This window comes from Nyctibius grandis, chromosome 4 (assembly GCF_013368605.1).
Source record: "Nyctibius grandis isolate bNycGra1 chromosome 4, bNycGra1.pri, whole genome shotgun sequence".
In the NCBI taxonomy this organism is placed as follows: Eukaryota; Metazoa; Chordata; class Aves; order Nyctibiiformes; family Nyctibiidae; genus Nyctibius; species Nyctibius grandis.
Window position 1 is genome coordinate 4673302 of NC_090661.1, and position 15164 is coordinate 4688465.

Here is a 15164-nt window from a genome sequence, read left to right on the forward strand (position 1 = left end):
AGATTGCAAACACGCTAAGGGTTATAGTGGGAGGAAATAAGCCCTAACTACAATTAGTAGTTATTTGGAAAACTTGGCTTCTATATCTGATTTTTGGTTCTAGATGCTTCTCACCTGATATCATCTTCACTTAAGTTTCTTTTAAACAAATGCAGCTGAAGGACATGTTTTGTCAAGTTCAGTATATGTTATAATTTTTAGAAAATCACTTCCAATGTTTTCGATCTGTGAGTTTGAGCATACCTGAAAATGTTTTGGAGAAGGGGGAGGAAAAAATTGCTTAGCTGGCTTTTGCATGAAGCCGGAACAGAAACAGTATTTTTGTGTGGCTCATTATTTTGTGTGACATTAGCATTTAACATACACTAAAACAGATCCCTCGAGTGGACAGTACTCCTGCAGGACGGACAGCATGTCAATAATGGTTCTTAGCAATTACTGCTTTTCCCCAACGTTGCATACGTTGCCACTGGCTCTGTTCATACATGACAGTGTTGCTAGTGTAGTCCATGCTTTTTCTGCTAAAAAGTTATTTCTATTTTCCAGATTTGCAAATATCAGTCTTTAACTTTATAGTCACACTGATGTGATACCTTATCTAATACAGATAAACAGCTGAAAAGATGTTATAATCTGTGACTCCTGAACTAATTAATTAACAACGCATGTAATTTGATTAGCTCACATGATTTAAGAGCAGATTATGTGCTTTTAGTGGTAGTGTAACTTCTGGAGCATTTCTACCAAGCATTTAATTTAAGGGATCATCCATTTGTAAATAGTCTTGATTTCAGCACAAGTCTCTTGAGGAAATAACAGACCCTACCTGAGATGGCGAGCCTGAGCTCAGTAGCTGCTTAAAATATATTAAACAAGGAGAAGTGTCTGCTTGAGTAACAACAGGTGATATGTAGCGCTCAGCAAGGCGAGCAGCATTGTTCTCGGCAGGAAGCTTGTTGCAAAGCCATTTGGGTTAGTCCAATTTTCTGATTTTGCTCTGTAATGGCCAAAAGGTTTGAAGATGTTGTCAGTCGCTGCACTATACATGTGCCCAGGCCTGCCGCTCATCCTTCTGCTGCCGGAGAGATGACTTCAGCGCTTCTCTTGGTCATTCTGTCCATTTGGGTGGAAAAGACAAGGGCCCTGGAGATACGAAACCCGTAGGCGGCAAAAGAGGAGTAATCTCTCAGTGTAGGCTTTGCTACAGCTTTCTGCTGCTGTGCTTTCTGTGCCACTTCAGGGACCTTTTGCTGGCTGGGGCTTGAGAAACGTAGGTGGTCACATTCTCTCTTGGCACGTATTAATTTCCAAGTCTTGTGCAATATCTGCTGCTCTGTTTGTTCCAGAGTACTCCATTCCCATGGTTCAGTTTGAAGTGCTGGTAAAGCAAACAAAGGACTTAGGTTCTCTGACAACTACTTAATTAACATGAGTGTGGTCATTCTAGCTAGTGCTCAAGTCGGGCCAATTTTCAAGAAGTGAAGAGTCTGACATTAAGTCATTAAATCAACTAAATTATTGGTTGGGGAGAAACTGTGATTTGATAAGTAGTCTCTGTTTGATTTCTTTAGTGACTCAAAATTCTGCTGTCCCTGGTATGTGGAGTTTTAGGTTTGGGTTTGCAATAGCTTCCTGAAAGGAATGAAATATATATATAATTTTAAATGCTAGATTAATTCTGTTAGGAGAGACCTAGTTGTAAACTACTTTACAAATATGTACATCAAAATGACAGCAATATATGAACACTTATTGCCAGGGTGGTTTTGCATCATGCAAAAGGAGAGTTTACATTGAATTATACTATTTTTCCACCTTCTCTAAGCAGAACTGCTTTTGCTGTATAGTCATGGGAACTTACCTTTGTAACATTAGCTATTCACCCTGGTAATTGCTCCATCCTCTAATTTAATGAAAACCCATTAAACCGAAACAATAATTAAAATGAGACATCATCTCTGTAGGAGGTTTGCATATTAAAATCACCAAGCATTTCACTGCAGACGGATCTTATTCTTGAGAAACTGTTTGAAGCAACATGTAAAAAGTGATTTATAATGAATAATCGTAATTTAGAAAGCTGTGATGTTGAGCATGATTTCCTACTGTTTATTACAGGCTTTGAGTGGAGCTAGCAAGGCAAAAGCATTTACAATGTCTTTTCGTGCAGGTGAGAATACCGAGAAGCAGAGATGTGCTCATGAGAAAATATTGTGACCTCTTTGGTCCTCCCTGGTAGCACAGTTTTTAAGAGAAGGGCGAGGTGTTTTCACCCCTGTCTCTGGGTTGCTGGCAGGTCAGACAGGCGGTGCTGGTCCCCACTGTTCCAGCGCAAGGGAGCCCCTGAGAGCAGTGTGGTGCCTGCTCAGCACCTTAATGTCAGCTTGCATTTATTTTCCCTTGACAGTACCCCCCAGCTTGCTAAAACCCATGCTTTAGCCTGGCCTGGAAGCAGGGTAGGTGAGTGGCAGGCATGGTGGATGAATTTGGGTCTCTGCTTAGGTGATGTCTAGGTATGCTGCTACTTGGCTGGTGGGTCTCCGCAGCGCGGTGTGGGCTGTCTCGAGCCTTAGTGCTGATAGCTAAATTGAGCACCCAAAGTGCTCTGTATCTATTCCTGTGACAGGAGCATGTTGCAAAGTCCTTTTTTGTTTGCATATAAGGAAAAATTTGTATGAATTTTCTCTCCACAGCTTAAACTAAAAAATCGGTTCTATCTGCAGGTAGCTGCATGTTGCCCTTGCTAGGCAGGGAGGGACAACTACTTGAAGTGTTTCCCTGCTTGGCGGTGAAATGACTTCTTTCTGGAGAAGATCCCCATGGTTGGTGCCAGCATCCTGCGAACTTTTGGGTCTGTTTGTGACTTGTGCAGACTGAGGAATGGTTTTAGAGGAGCAGGAGGGCGTGGGCATCTGTCACCAGGAGTGTTTGGTGTTGGTGTGTGTGGTTTGTTTTTTTTTTTTGACCAGTTCTTCGAAAGATAATTTGTGGGACCAATGTGCAGAAAGGAGTCTGTGCACAGGATCCCACTTGGACTCGAAGGCGCTGATGAAGCACCTGCCTTCACTGGACTCAGAGGCTTTGATGAAGCACCTGACTTCAGTGAGCAGAAGGGTTTTGTGAAACTGTCGTGTGTTTTCATCCTGAGCAGCTTTTAGAAACTGTCTACATTGAGAGTTGCGAGTTTTGGATCTTCCTTCTACTCTTGGGTCCATTGTTGGAAAGCTGATGACTTAAAATGGGGCACTGTGGGGTTTTTTGGTTTTGTTTTTTCTTAATAGAGATTTCAGTTTTATTGGATTTTGCCCATAGGAAGGTAAAAGCCAATATGCTGCAGTATTTGATTCTTTAATTGCTGTAGCTGCAATCCAGATTCTCTGTTGTTGCAGGGTTAAATTCTACTTGCTTGTCCAAAGTGACTGTGCAAAGGTTCTCCTGAAAGCATGTTGAAACAAATAGCTTTAAAATAATTCAAGGTGTTGGTAAAGCAATGTGTTTTGCAGTATGTTCCCTACCAAAGTAACGAAGTAAAGGAAAAGGTATTCAAGCAGGCTAGTGCATGATGAAACATACTTATTGCTTCAGAAAACATGCTTCTAACATTCCATTAGAGTGGAATTTTAGTATTTTTCTCTAATGGAAGCATGTATTAAAGAAAAATGGATTTGGATTCAGCTTGTAAGAACTGGTGCACATTTTTCATTGCTTAAAATTCCAGCCCAAAGGGTCCCATGCTTCCCTTTGTACCATGAATTGTTGACATCCTCATCAAAGTAAGTTTGGCAAGAACTTTGCCAGCTTTCCTAGCGCTATTTTCTTTCTCTAACTCATTTTGTCGTCTTCTGTGTGTTGATAATTTTCTTACATTGTTTCTAATGGAGCTGAAGCCAGCTTCTCCCTTTCTCGTATTTGAGGCCTCTAATATGATCTGGGCTACAAGTGGCAAAAGCCTGAGGTTTTAGTTTTTAGTTGCCAGAGCTGGTGATGCATAGAGCAGTGGATCCACACAGGAAGATGTGACTTGAGGTCCTAAATCAGGTTTGTAAGGACTGATCCTAATCCTGAGTTACTGCACCTTCTTAATTCCATTTGTCACGTAGGGTGTACTGAAATACCTGTACATTTCATACGTACAAGGTAAAGCTTGCCCTGACATCATTGGCTCCAGTGCAGCATTACCTTTCATCTGAACTGGTCTTATGGAAACAAACCCATGCTAAATTAAAAATTTGAGACTTATTTTGAAGGTGCTGAAAGTTGAGTGTCGTGAGCAATTGCAGTTGCAGGTAAGATTCATCAAGGTGATAGAGCATGTAAGAGCTTGCTGTAGCTAAGCAGGGTGCTGTGGTCTTCCTCTGCAGGTCCTGGCCAGTGTCGTGACATTGCTGCTGGGCCCCTGCGTAAGTGTAGCCTTGGGTGCTAGTTCCTCTGGTAACTCCTTTTGGCTTGGTGGGGCTGAACGGGCTCATGCAGGACAAAGCACCCAGGGGAAGGCAAGGTGGTGTCCCTGGGAATGGGGGAGATGGCGCCGGGCAGGGAAGTGGGGGATGGCAGGTGCTCAATGGGTTTGACTGTCCTGGCAAACTGCACTGTTGCTTTGTGTTTTGCACTTCTTCCTTGGACCTGTGGCTTAAAAAAAGAAATTGTAATCGCCAAATGTGCTCTCTTTTTGACATAGGTATGTCTTCTGCTGCTCTGTTTTGCTGAAGGTAGAAAGTTGCCTTTATTTGATGCTCTGAGATGATTTGTAGCTGTTGTACTTTCAAGTAACTCTGTATACTTGCTTTTTTCACTTGTTTTATTTTAGAAACACTACAGTATGTTTAAAAAACTCCTCCAGACAGTTAGAATTTCAAATTAAAAAAATATAATCACATAGAAGGGCATGTGAAAGTCATATCTATAGTTATTTATTTATTTGTTTTGCTGAGATTGCATTATCATTCAAGCATGAAGCGATGTTTCACTGAAGATTACTGTATAAACCTATATTGTTCTATATTATGTAGGAAATACAACATTTCATTATGAGCAGACAGTTATTTTTATAGAGAGCATAAAAAGTATTTTCCCTTTCAGGCACCTGCGGTGAGGGGGTGTATGTGTTCTCAATTTTTCTTTTCCTTAAGTGTGAAAATCAACCTGAAAATAGAAAGCTGCTCTTCTAAATGGATCGTACTCCCAGTTCATTTGTATGGTACTTTCTGCAGAAATTGAGCAAAACACAAACAGATGACATACCTGGCGATCACACGGCACGAGGAAGGGCACTGCCAGAGAGGTGCAGGGGGGCTGTCCCATGGGGCAGAGGAGCTGGGGTGATGCAGTGCCAGCTGGGCCATGCCCTCAGCGAGGCCTCATGCGGCTCCTTCCCAGCAGCAGGGCCCCAGGTTGCGGGCCCAGGGCTGTGCTCAGCACGCTGATGGGTTTCTCATCCCCATAATGCCAGGTCGCGTGCCCTGTGGATCCTCGTGAGCATCAGTGGGCTCCTCAGCTTACGAGTCCAGTTGCCAGCTATCAGGGTGCATTTGCCATCTTGCTGTTGAATTACTGTGAAACTCCCCTTGATGTGGTTACTGAGGTTGAGTTATGAAGAGCAGCATTTCTGTAGACATTTCTGCATCTGCAAGTAAGTTTTCAGTTGTCTAGTGGTAGGGCGTGTTCCTAGGCACTGGAACCTCCTCAGCCTGGTAATGAGTAGACTTACTCCAATGAAATAACACCATACTTAGATGTGTGTTAATTTTGAAAAGCCTAGTTATAGAACTTCCTTTGTATGAATTGTGCGTGTGTTGCAAAGCAGTACGTAAATACTGTTTGTTATCCAGTAGTTTGAACCCAAGATTCTGGGATTTCGTAATTTCGTTATCTATGGCATATATTGATTTTAATCAACAGAGAATGAATATAAGGTGTTGCATGTGTTTTTGCTGTATTCATGACTACGAAGAGGTAGTAGAGTATAACACAATATTTCAAATTATGTTTCTAACTAGAGTAGTCAGTGCATTAATTATTCATTCGTGATTCCAACTAAAGGATCCTATTTTTTTGTATAAATTTTGGTGGATAGATGGCAGGATGTGGCTTTATATCTGGGTCCCCCTATAATGAGAAAATGTTGGGCTTTGCAAGGCTTGACCAAAGTTTTAACATATATGTTCTACTGACAACACTGCCTGCGCTTTCACGTGAAGGAATTTTTGAAAGCTTTAAGTTGTATTTTATTTCTGGCAATTGTGACACCTTTAAGAAAAAAATATAAAAAAATTTTGTAAGATACTAAAGTTCTTAACCTTCAAAACAAGGATAATTTTCTTCAGCTGTCAGCTCTTGGACATTTTATCTCTGAGTCTTACTTGTGCCTTGCAACTTAGTACCAGCGGATTGTCTGTCTGTGTAGATTGCAAACTGGATATCGGAGAACTTACCGGTATATGGGACACGTGGTTTTGTCTCTACTGCATCAGCTTTATTTAAAGAAACTAGATAGTACTTATCACCAGCAATAACACCTGCTACATGAAGATAATGATACAGATAATGAAATCTTACAGATAAAGACAAAATCTGGTCTTCTGTGCTCGATTGTTTATTCCTCCATTCCCCTTTCTGATGGCAGTGGAAACAACCTCTGTTCTTTGAAGCTTTATCCTCTGCTATGGTAAGAGTGACGTTGGACAGACAAATAGTTTGATGCTGTAAAGTGGGCATTACATTTATTTGTCAGGTGAATTTGAGCCTCTGGCAAAGATTTTTAAATGATGACTAGTGATTTTTTGATGTCTAATTTGCAGTGCTTTTCAGAGGTGAGCTTTTTGGAGGGCAAGTGTGTTAGGCATTCTGAGTGTGTAGGCTCATTTGGAGGGCTTTAAGCTGCACGGGAAAAATTGGGACACCCAATTACAAAACATGCTTGAATACTTTTTCCTTGGAGTTTAGTTTCAGTCCATGGCATTCCCTTAGTAGTTGCGTTTCTGAGTTTCAGGTTGTTTTTCAAGCCGGTCTCTCTTCTTTCTGTCTGCAAAGCCTCATTTAACGACACAGTGTTTTTTTTTCCTGCAGTGAAATTCTGAATTGTAAATCTCATCACTCCTTTGTGTGTTACAGCATTCATGCTGGGCCGGATTCTCAGGACTCAGCAGAGTTATATGGTTTTGTAGCAGCTGAGAATTTGTGCCAGCATTTCTGGCTTCAAAGTAAACCTTTTGAAAGGAAGCGCACGGGGCTTCTAATTGGTTGTGACATCCAGGAGCCGCAAGTGGCACAGGTCTTGCAAATGTGTGACAAAGGCCCAGCGTGAGAGACATGGCAAGGGCTGGGAAGGTGAAATGCCATGATTTCTCTCTTTTGTCATTAATCATCCTTCGGAGTGATGATATATTGTGAATAAAAGGATGGGATAAAAGTGAATGTGGTGGGAGATGGTGCATTTGAGTCTTAGAAGATCAAATATGAGAAGGCATGCTGCTGCTTGGACAGCAGCAGGATTAGTGAGACTGAAATATTTCTGGATCTGCCTGGTCAGACTGTAGGATAATAAATATTGCATGAGTTGTCACGCTTTGCTTGTTTAAACTGAGAAATCCCTGAAACGATAGTGGATTGAAAGCGTGTCTTGTATTTATTTCTCGGGCAGAAGCACAGCCATATAGCATTATTAGCAATAATACATCTCTGCCTTACACAGTGCAAGGACAGGCTTCCTCTGATGTACGATGGAGAGGTGGTAACAGAGTCAGTGGTAAAAACTGAAATTGGAGCTTGGTGAATTGTGTTGGGAGAGGCAGTGCCTGAGATTTCGCAGAATTTAGGAGCCTATTTATCTGACTGCAGCACACCTTATTTACAGCAACTTAATCTGCTCACCGCAGACACAAAGGGCTCAGCATCCCGTTAAAAAAATCTGTCAGAAAATCAGTGGCTGACCAGTTGTGAACTTGTCAAAGTGACAAGTGGGCATGCTGACAGAGATGGCATTTGGGTTTTTTCATTGAACAAATGCAGTGGTGGAGCATGGTAGATGACTCTCAAAAATGAAAAAATATTGATGGGAAAGTGGAAAAATGTGATCTGAATCTTTCTGACTAGGCATTTTTACTGGACTGTTGTTTCCCTCTTTTTTTTTTTTTTTTTTTTTTTAAATAAAATTCTTAGATATAGAAAGAGAAATCCATGCAGCGCCCCGTGTGAGCGAGAAGTTAATTCAGCTCTTCCGGAATAAAAGCGAGTTCACGTTTCTGGCCACCCTGCAACAGAAGGCATCGACTTCTGGAGTTATACTGTCCATCCGAGAGTTAGAGCACAGGTAAGAGGAAATTGTTTCTCTCTTGTAGCAGTAGCAACATAAAAGATACTGAGCGCTTGGTGGTCCATTTTGACAGTGTGTTGAAATGGTAGATGTAAAATCGGACACGTAAGTTAAAGCCTTTCTTCATAGTTTGCAATCTGCTACTTTTTGCTAGCTGTTTTTTGTTACAGGAGGAATGCATTATGTATCGTGGTCTGTAAAATAAATTAACTTAAACAGAAAGATCAAAACCAATGTGGTATAGACGCAGTGCACTTTGGAAGTTACAAACCTTGTAATGCAATTTCCCTTGCTAGTTTATCATATGCACTTTGGAGTTTGTTTTTTTCACAAAAGTTAAACTTACATGTTTCCTGCTTCACTATGTTTTATAACATTATAAAATAATATGTTTTCTTTTCTGAGATTCAGCAGTTAAGCTATTAGAGCAATTAAGCTCCTTGTGCTTCTGTATGGTGATGCATATGTTTTCTTCCTGGCATAAATATAGTATATTCTTATTTCATGTGTGTGTCTATTTTTTCCTTTTTTTTTTTTTTTGTTGTCAGTGTAGGAGGAAAAAAAAGAGAGGTCTCTTTCATTAGCTATTATAGTGGCAAACATCAGTTTATTAAAAAAAAAAGATGTACCTTTTATTATGGCCCATAATACTATTCCAATGATGTTTTGATGTTTCAAAGTGTGTGTTGCATCAAATAGTCACCTACTTGTAACTTTGTGAATGCTTTTTTCATAATTTCTTATTGCGTGAAGGACCTGTCCATCTAGTCTAACTTTCTGTTGTAATACAAGTAATAGAACATTCTTTGGTTGCTCTCATTTCAAATCAAATCTGATACCAGTCATTCTGCAGCATTTCTTTTAGGAAAAAAAATCCCATTGGTATTAATTTTGTTAATCATGGACATGATACACAACTTTTGTTGAGAAAGTATATAAAGGAGAAGGCAGCGGCTTTGTTATGACAAAATCGTCAATGATAGCTTTTTGCCAGTGCAACAGCAGAGATGTCTGGGCAAGGATAGCTAAGGGGAGGACTCTGCTACTTCCTTATTCTATTGTCATACTTTTCTGTCACCTCTACTTTCTTATTAATCTCTTTCTTTTACTTTATTCTTTCTTTAATTTTCCAGGCTATTGTCTCAATATATAAGCATAGTGTTTTACATTACACAAGGATCCCTCCCTCCAGCTCTTCCTGTTTTCCTTCTCTTTCTCTGTCATTCCTTTTGTCATTACTTTTTATTTTCTCCAAGCTTTTCCAGGCTATTGTAGCTCTCTGAAGTCATGGTTAACAGGATCAGTTTGCCATGTTAAGGGATTCTTTTTTTTTTTTTGTTGTTTTTTTTTAATTTGAGAAAGAGTACATTGAGGAGAGCTATTGACAGAGGAACACTGTCACATGTAGGGACACATGCGTGCACGCAGCAAAATTCAAGGTCAAACTAGACAGACAGTGATGATTGTACAATGCAAGGCACGTGGATTTTTAGATATGGCCTCCTCTGAATTTAGCTACTTAACTCCTATATCTTGATGGGCAGAGAGAGAGGCTTGTAGAGAGATGTGCGATGCAGGAGTAATCATGATTGAACAAAATGTGCTGCTGATGTCCTTTATGGCACTGAGGTTATCTCTAGTATTCCAAATTAATAGACATCTGTTTAAAAATATCTGTAGTTGAAGGATGGGGTGCTAGTCTCACTTAAACCTCTGTGGTTTTGTGTAGTAACCACGGTAGTTTCAGTCTGTGTAGTCCTCTGTAAGAGTCGAAACAGACATGTCCAGTTTTGCTAATGACTGCTGCTACATTGTGAATATCAGACAGATTACTGCAATTATCCTCCTTTTCTGGACTCATTGTGTATCACTTAAAACAGAGTCGCTGTTTCTTTCTCTAGTTTCTTAAGTTGCTACTTGAACCTTGATAAGGATGGTGCTTTCAAACCCTTAGGTCTGTGATGACAGAAATTAATAAAGTGGATGACAGTGGAGAAGATACTTTTTGACAATGATGAGAGGCATAGAGCAAAGATCTGGGGCACTACTGAAGAGGACCCTGGTTACATTATGATCAATGTAACAGTAGAACTTTCAGCTTGATGTTTTTTTGATGTTGCTCTAAACTGCTCAGGTCACTGGCTTTGCATGTGAACTGAAAGGGGTGTGCAGGCCCTTGACACGCTGGGAAGCCTTTTTTACGTTGTTGCTCCTACTAAACTTTTGATAATTGTCATCGTTCTGTTCTGGTGACATCCAGCTTTTTTTTGTCAAACTTTTTTCAACCTTCCACATGTCTATGAAAATAGAGAATAGTAAGAAACATCATTACGTTTCAGCATGATTAAGATGTATGGGAACAACTATATAACGGTGTATTTATTACCAACCCATAAGTTTTGACTATGGAAAAGCCAAAAACTCTTCCCTTATGCACAAAACAGGAAATACTGTAGTTAAGGACATAATGGTTTTTAACTTATCAGCGTACCAAAAGGGGCAAAATTAGAAGTTCAAGACTTCAGAACATGCAGGAGGTCAACAACACTTGAATAAAAAAAAAAGCAGCTGTGTTAGCTGTTTGTACCAGAGTTCATATCTTTATGGGAGATGTCTTTTTTTTGTTGCACACAGATTTAATAGTTGACAAACAGGTTTTATTCTGTGCAACAAAAAGATGTGTGTACACACACACTCACATGTTCTAAGTTACATATGTCAGCGTAACAGCATAACTAGTTCAGAGGCAGTTTTGCATGATGTATGTAATGGAGATTATCACCATAAGGTACAAGTGAAAACTTATGAGGTAGTAATACATAGAATGCTTGGTTTATGTTTCATTTCTCCAGTAATTTTTAGCAGGAGTTTATTTTCCATTGAGAGCATGGAACTCTGAAACTAAGATATGTAGGATATTTTAGAAATAAGTAGGTAAGTGGATCTTAAATCTTAATAAATAACAGAAATTGTATTAAAATAAGATGAATACAACTTTCCTTGAAGTCAGTAATTCAGATGTGCTGTTTTGTTATACTAAATGGATATTTCACAACAATTAGAGATTTGCTGTTAATTTATATCGTCATTTGATGGACAGGATTTGTACTACAAAGATGATAAATACATTTTTGTTAATGTTTTATCTTGTTGAATCAGCTTAATGATGATAAAGACTTTGTTTTCATGATCCAAATGTGTTAAAATACAGCTTGGAAGATGGAAAGCTTAATTAACACAGATTAAGTCTAATTGAACAGTCTGATAGTATGTGCAGACTGTACATAGTTATCTGGAATACAACGGTAAATCTGCAGATTGTAATTTTTTTTCTAAATTATAGATAACAAAATGTAATACAGGATGGACAAATATGTTACTTGGGGATGCAGAAGGTGGAAACTGTTTTCTTTGTTGGAGAATGATGCTAGCCAGTTCTTTTCAGAAGATCTTTGTGAGCTATTTTGCTCACAGCCTTTGACTCTTAAGACCACCAAGACACTTGGAAAAGGCCATCAGGATATTTGAAATCCCACCCATAATGAATCCTTATTTCAACAGCGATTTAATACAGTTTCATCCAAAGTTGTCTGCCTACTCCTTACCTACTCTGGCCTTGCATGGTCCAAAGCCCAAGAACATAAAGTAGATGGAGTCACCATTGCCTTTGTGCTGTTTATGTGCTGGGTTGGAGGTATATTGATGTTTCCTTCCTGCTGCTGGCCAAGAGCAGTGTCTGGGGACATCTGTCAAGGATGTACAGGTACCCAGGCTACTGTTCTTTGAAATACTGGTTTTCACCAAAGGAGCTGACTATGATTTCCTTACTACTCTGGGGCACAATTTAAAAGCAACTGACTGCTGTAATATTTTATTTTCTTGTTGATATGAAAATTTTGACTCCCCCCTTCCCCCCCCAAAAAAAAAAATTTAGCCATAAACTCATCCTGTACTTTGTCTATAAAAATAATGAATTACAGTGAGTGGGAAGCAAAAGAATTTGTGTACTTTGAATGCATTCTAAGGGTTTTGGTGCTTGGAAACAATGGGTAAGGCACCTGGAAAAGAGTGGCAAGGATTCTTTTGGTGTGTGATCACCCCACTGACTAGCTTATAACATTTTCAAATCATTTACTGCCCAAACTTTCAATAATGACCTTCTAATTGCTAGGGATTTTCTTGGAGGTAGCCACCATTGAAGCACTACTCATCCCTAAGTATGGTAGGCCTAAAACATCAGGAAGTATTGAGTCCAGAATGATTTTTATCCTAATGTATAAATCTGAACCTCCTCAGATCAGATGAGTAGCACAACTACACGTCACCTGGGATTCTGGTACTCACCTGAAAGGAAATAAGAGGAAATACAATCTTTACAGTATGTTACACATAAAGCACCAGTGGGCCACCAAGCCATCATCTGGTCATGATGTGGGAGCAATTAACTTTGGGTCAGGTTTTCTAATCTTTCATCAGGCAAAGTTCCCTTTGACTTTTTGAAAGTAACCTATTGCGTATTTACTTGCTCTGTAACAAGCTGCCCTCCAAAGAAAGATTTTCTTCTTAACAGTTGGTTTATTTTTGTGGAAAGCAGTGAAATTGGGCATTGTAATACAGAATATGCAAAACTAAACTAGTAAGCAGAGACACCATTACCCGTGAAGTACCCATAAGAAACAGGATGATACCCTTATTGACCTTCTCCTGAAGGTCTCGTTATGTGTATTTTTCAAGGTCTACGAGTCTTGTGTGTTGTTCCTCCCCGCCTTGCCTTCCCAAAGAAGTCATTGTTGCTTTTGTTACTCATATTGGTTACTGAAGAGGCAGGATGAAAACCTGTTTTGTAAAATGCTGAGTTGCTTATTCCTCCCTACTATTTTGTGTGTCCCATGTCTGTCTTTGTTTGCTTCATGTTTATTAGTACTAACTTTCTATACATGTGCTGTCATTCTTTTTGAAGAGTGTTTCAAAATGGGAGATCCCACCATGACAGAACTAGGGAGCGAGACGTAAGGTTAATGTTTCTAAGATTTTCTTAGAGGGAGCACTGAAAACTTTATTTTTTTTTTCTTTTTTTCTTTCTTTTTATGCTTATAGCCTATGTCTAGGACCTGAACTTCAGACAATTTCTGCCATGCCAGATCTTTGGAAACTTGCAAGCTAATTATACTGCTATGGTGAAATGGATTTATCGAGTGGAGAATTTAGCTCTTCACTATGTAACAGCAAGCTGTGTTGATATAAATATTCAGGGGGATTCTGATAATTATGTTAGGCTCATAGTGAAAGATTTTTATTCCTAGCAAGTCAGTTTTGAGTGGGGAGGGAAAACAGGCATGGGACTCTATAGTACACTGTTGAATACTTCCTCCCAGTTACACTATGAACACCTTCTGAGGCTGTTGAGGAGTAGATAGAAAGCTGTATGTTCACAAACAACAGTTGGAAGGTTACCAAGCCATAATATGTTTCATTAAGAACACAAAAGGGTAACAAGCTAGTTAAATTAAACACGGAAACCTAATTAATGAAAAGAAACCTATGTAAGTGACTTCTGACCCTAGTTGTAAACCTGAAAGATTGGATTTACTCCATGCTATGTTTTAGATTATTTGCTGCAAGATGTGTATATGCATATTGGATTCTGAGATGCCTGGTATTCAAAACGGAAAGGAAAAACTCAGCAAATGTATCCATTAACCTTTTTATTTTAGGGTAAAGGTCACATCTTCATTAACATTTATATGTGGAATCGTTAAACTGGAGAGCTGTACAGAGAATATAAAAATCCAGCCTTACTTCTATCCCTCTGAACAATGTGCTGTGAAATATGAGGCATCTACATACTTTCGCCCCCCTGCCCCCCCATAGTGGAACAAGCAAGTGATGAGCTTTGTTTCTTCCAGAATTTTTCCTTTTTTTTTTTTTCCCAAAAGGTCTTTAGAGATGCAAATACAGATAGAATTGCGTCCACCTGCTTCTGTGCTTGGGGTTAAAGGACTCAAAAGAGGCAAGTGAGGAAGAACTGTTATATGGTATACATCTTCCACTGATTTAAGTGTTGTGAAAGAGGAGTTACTGCTTGAGGAGCTACCTTCCATCTTGTGTCTCCCTGCTGAGAGCAGGTGTTTTATGTACACTAGGCTGACAATTGTTGTCTCTCTGAAGCATTAACATGCTGCTGATAACCAGCTGTTGAAACACGTTGATTGGACCTTGTTGGCAATTGGAGCAGAATGGCTGACAGTTTGAAACTCTTTAAAACTGAATTTGGACAGTGCAGAAATGTTTTGGTCAGCCAGGAGCAGGATGTGTGGGTCCCCCAGGAGTCTTCTTCAACATGCTGAATTATCCTTTTTGCTTGTTTTATGACCCTCTGATATAGGCAAAGCACCAAAATGTCTCAAACTTATGCTGAAGGCAACTTTCTGAAAACTATGTCCGCTGAATTTGTGCTGCTCATTAAGAATGTAATCCTCCTAGTTAATAAGAGGGTTAGATGTTTGCAACATGTTATTCATAGTCATTTGCTTGGTTGGGCATTAGGCTGGGTGGTGTGTCTGGTTTTTATTTTTTTGTTTGTGGTTTAGTAATGATGCCTGTGTGCTTTCCTTGCCCTGGGTACTGCCTTCTGAAAGGGAAGTTTCACAGTGCCTGTCCTAATGACTGCCGGTGGTGAAAAGCTGCCAGTGCTCAGGTGGCAGTGGGGAGGGACGGAGGAGGCCTGCAGGGCAGGTGGAGATGGAGGGCATCCAGAGAGCAGTGGGGAGCAGACATGTGGCTGGGCCTTGAGAGAGTGGAGAGGAAAAGATTTTATTTTATTTTTTTTTTTTCTGAGAATCTAGCAGAAATG

The 15164-nt window shown here is 39.7% G+C and overlaps 1 protein-coding gene across 1 annotated transcript in view; it reads left to right on the top strand.

Moving 5' to 3' along the window:
• The window catches only part of NELL1 (neural EGFL like 1), a 296528-nt gene that overhangs the window by 18488 nt on the left and 262876 nt on the right, over positions 1–15164 (top strand). Inside the window, exon 3 of the mRNA XM_068398442.1 lies at positions 8158–8308. Coding sequence (XP_068254543.1) covers positions 8158–8308 — 151 coding nt within the window. The remainder of the gene's footprint in view (positions 1–8157; positions 8309–15164) is intronic.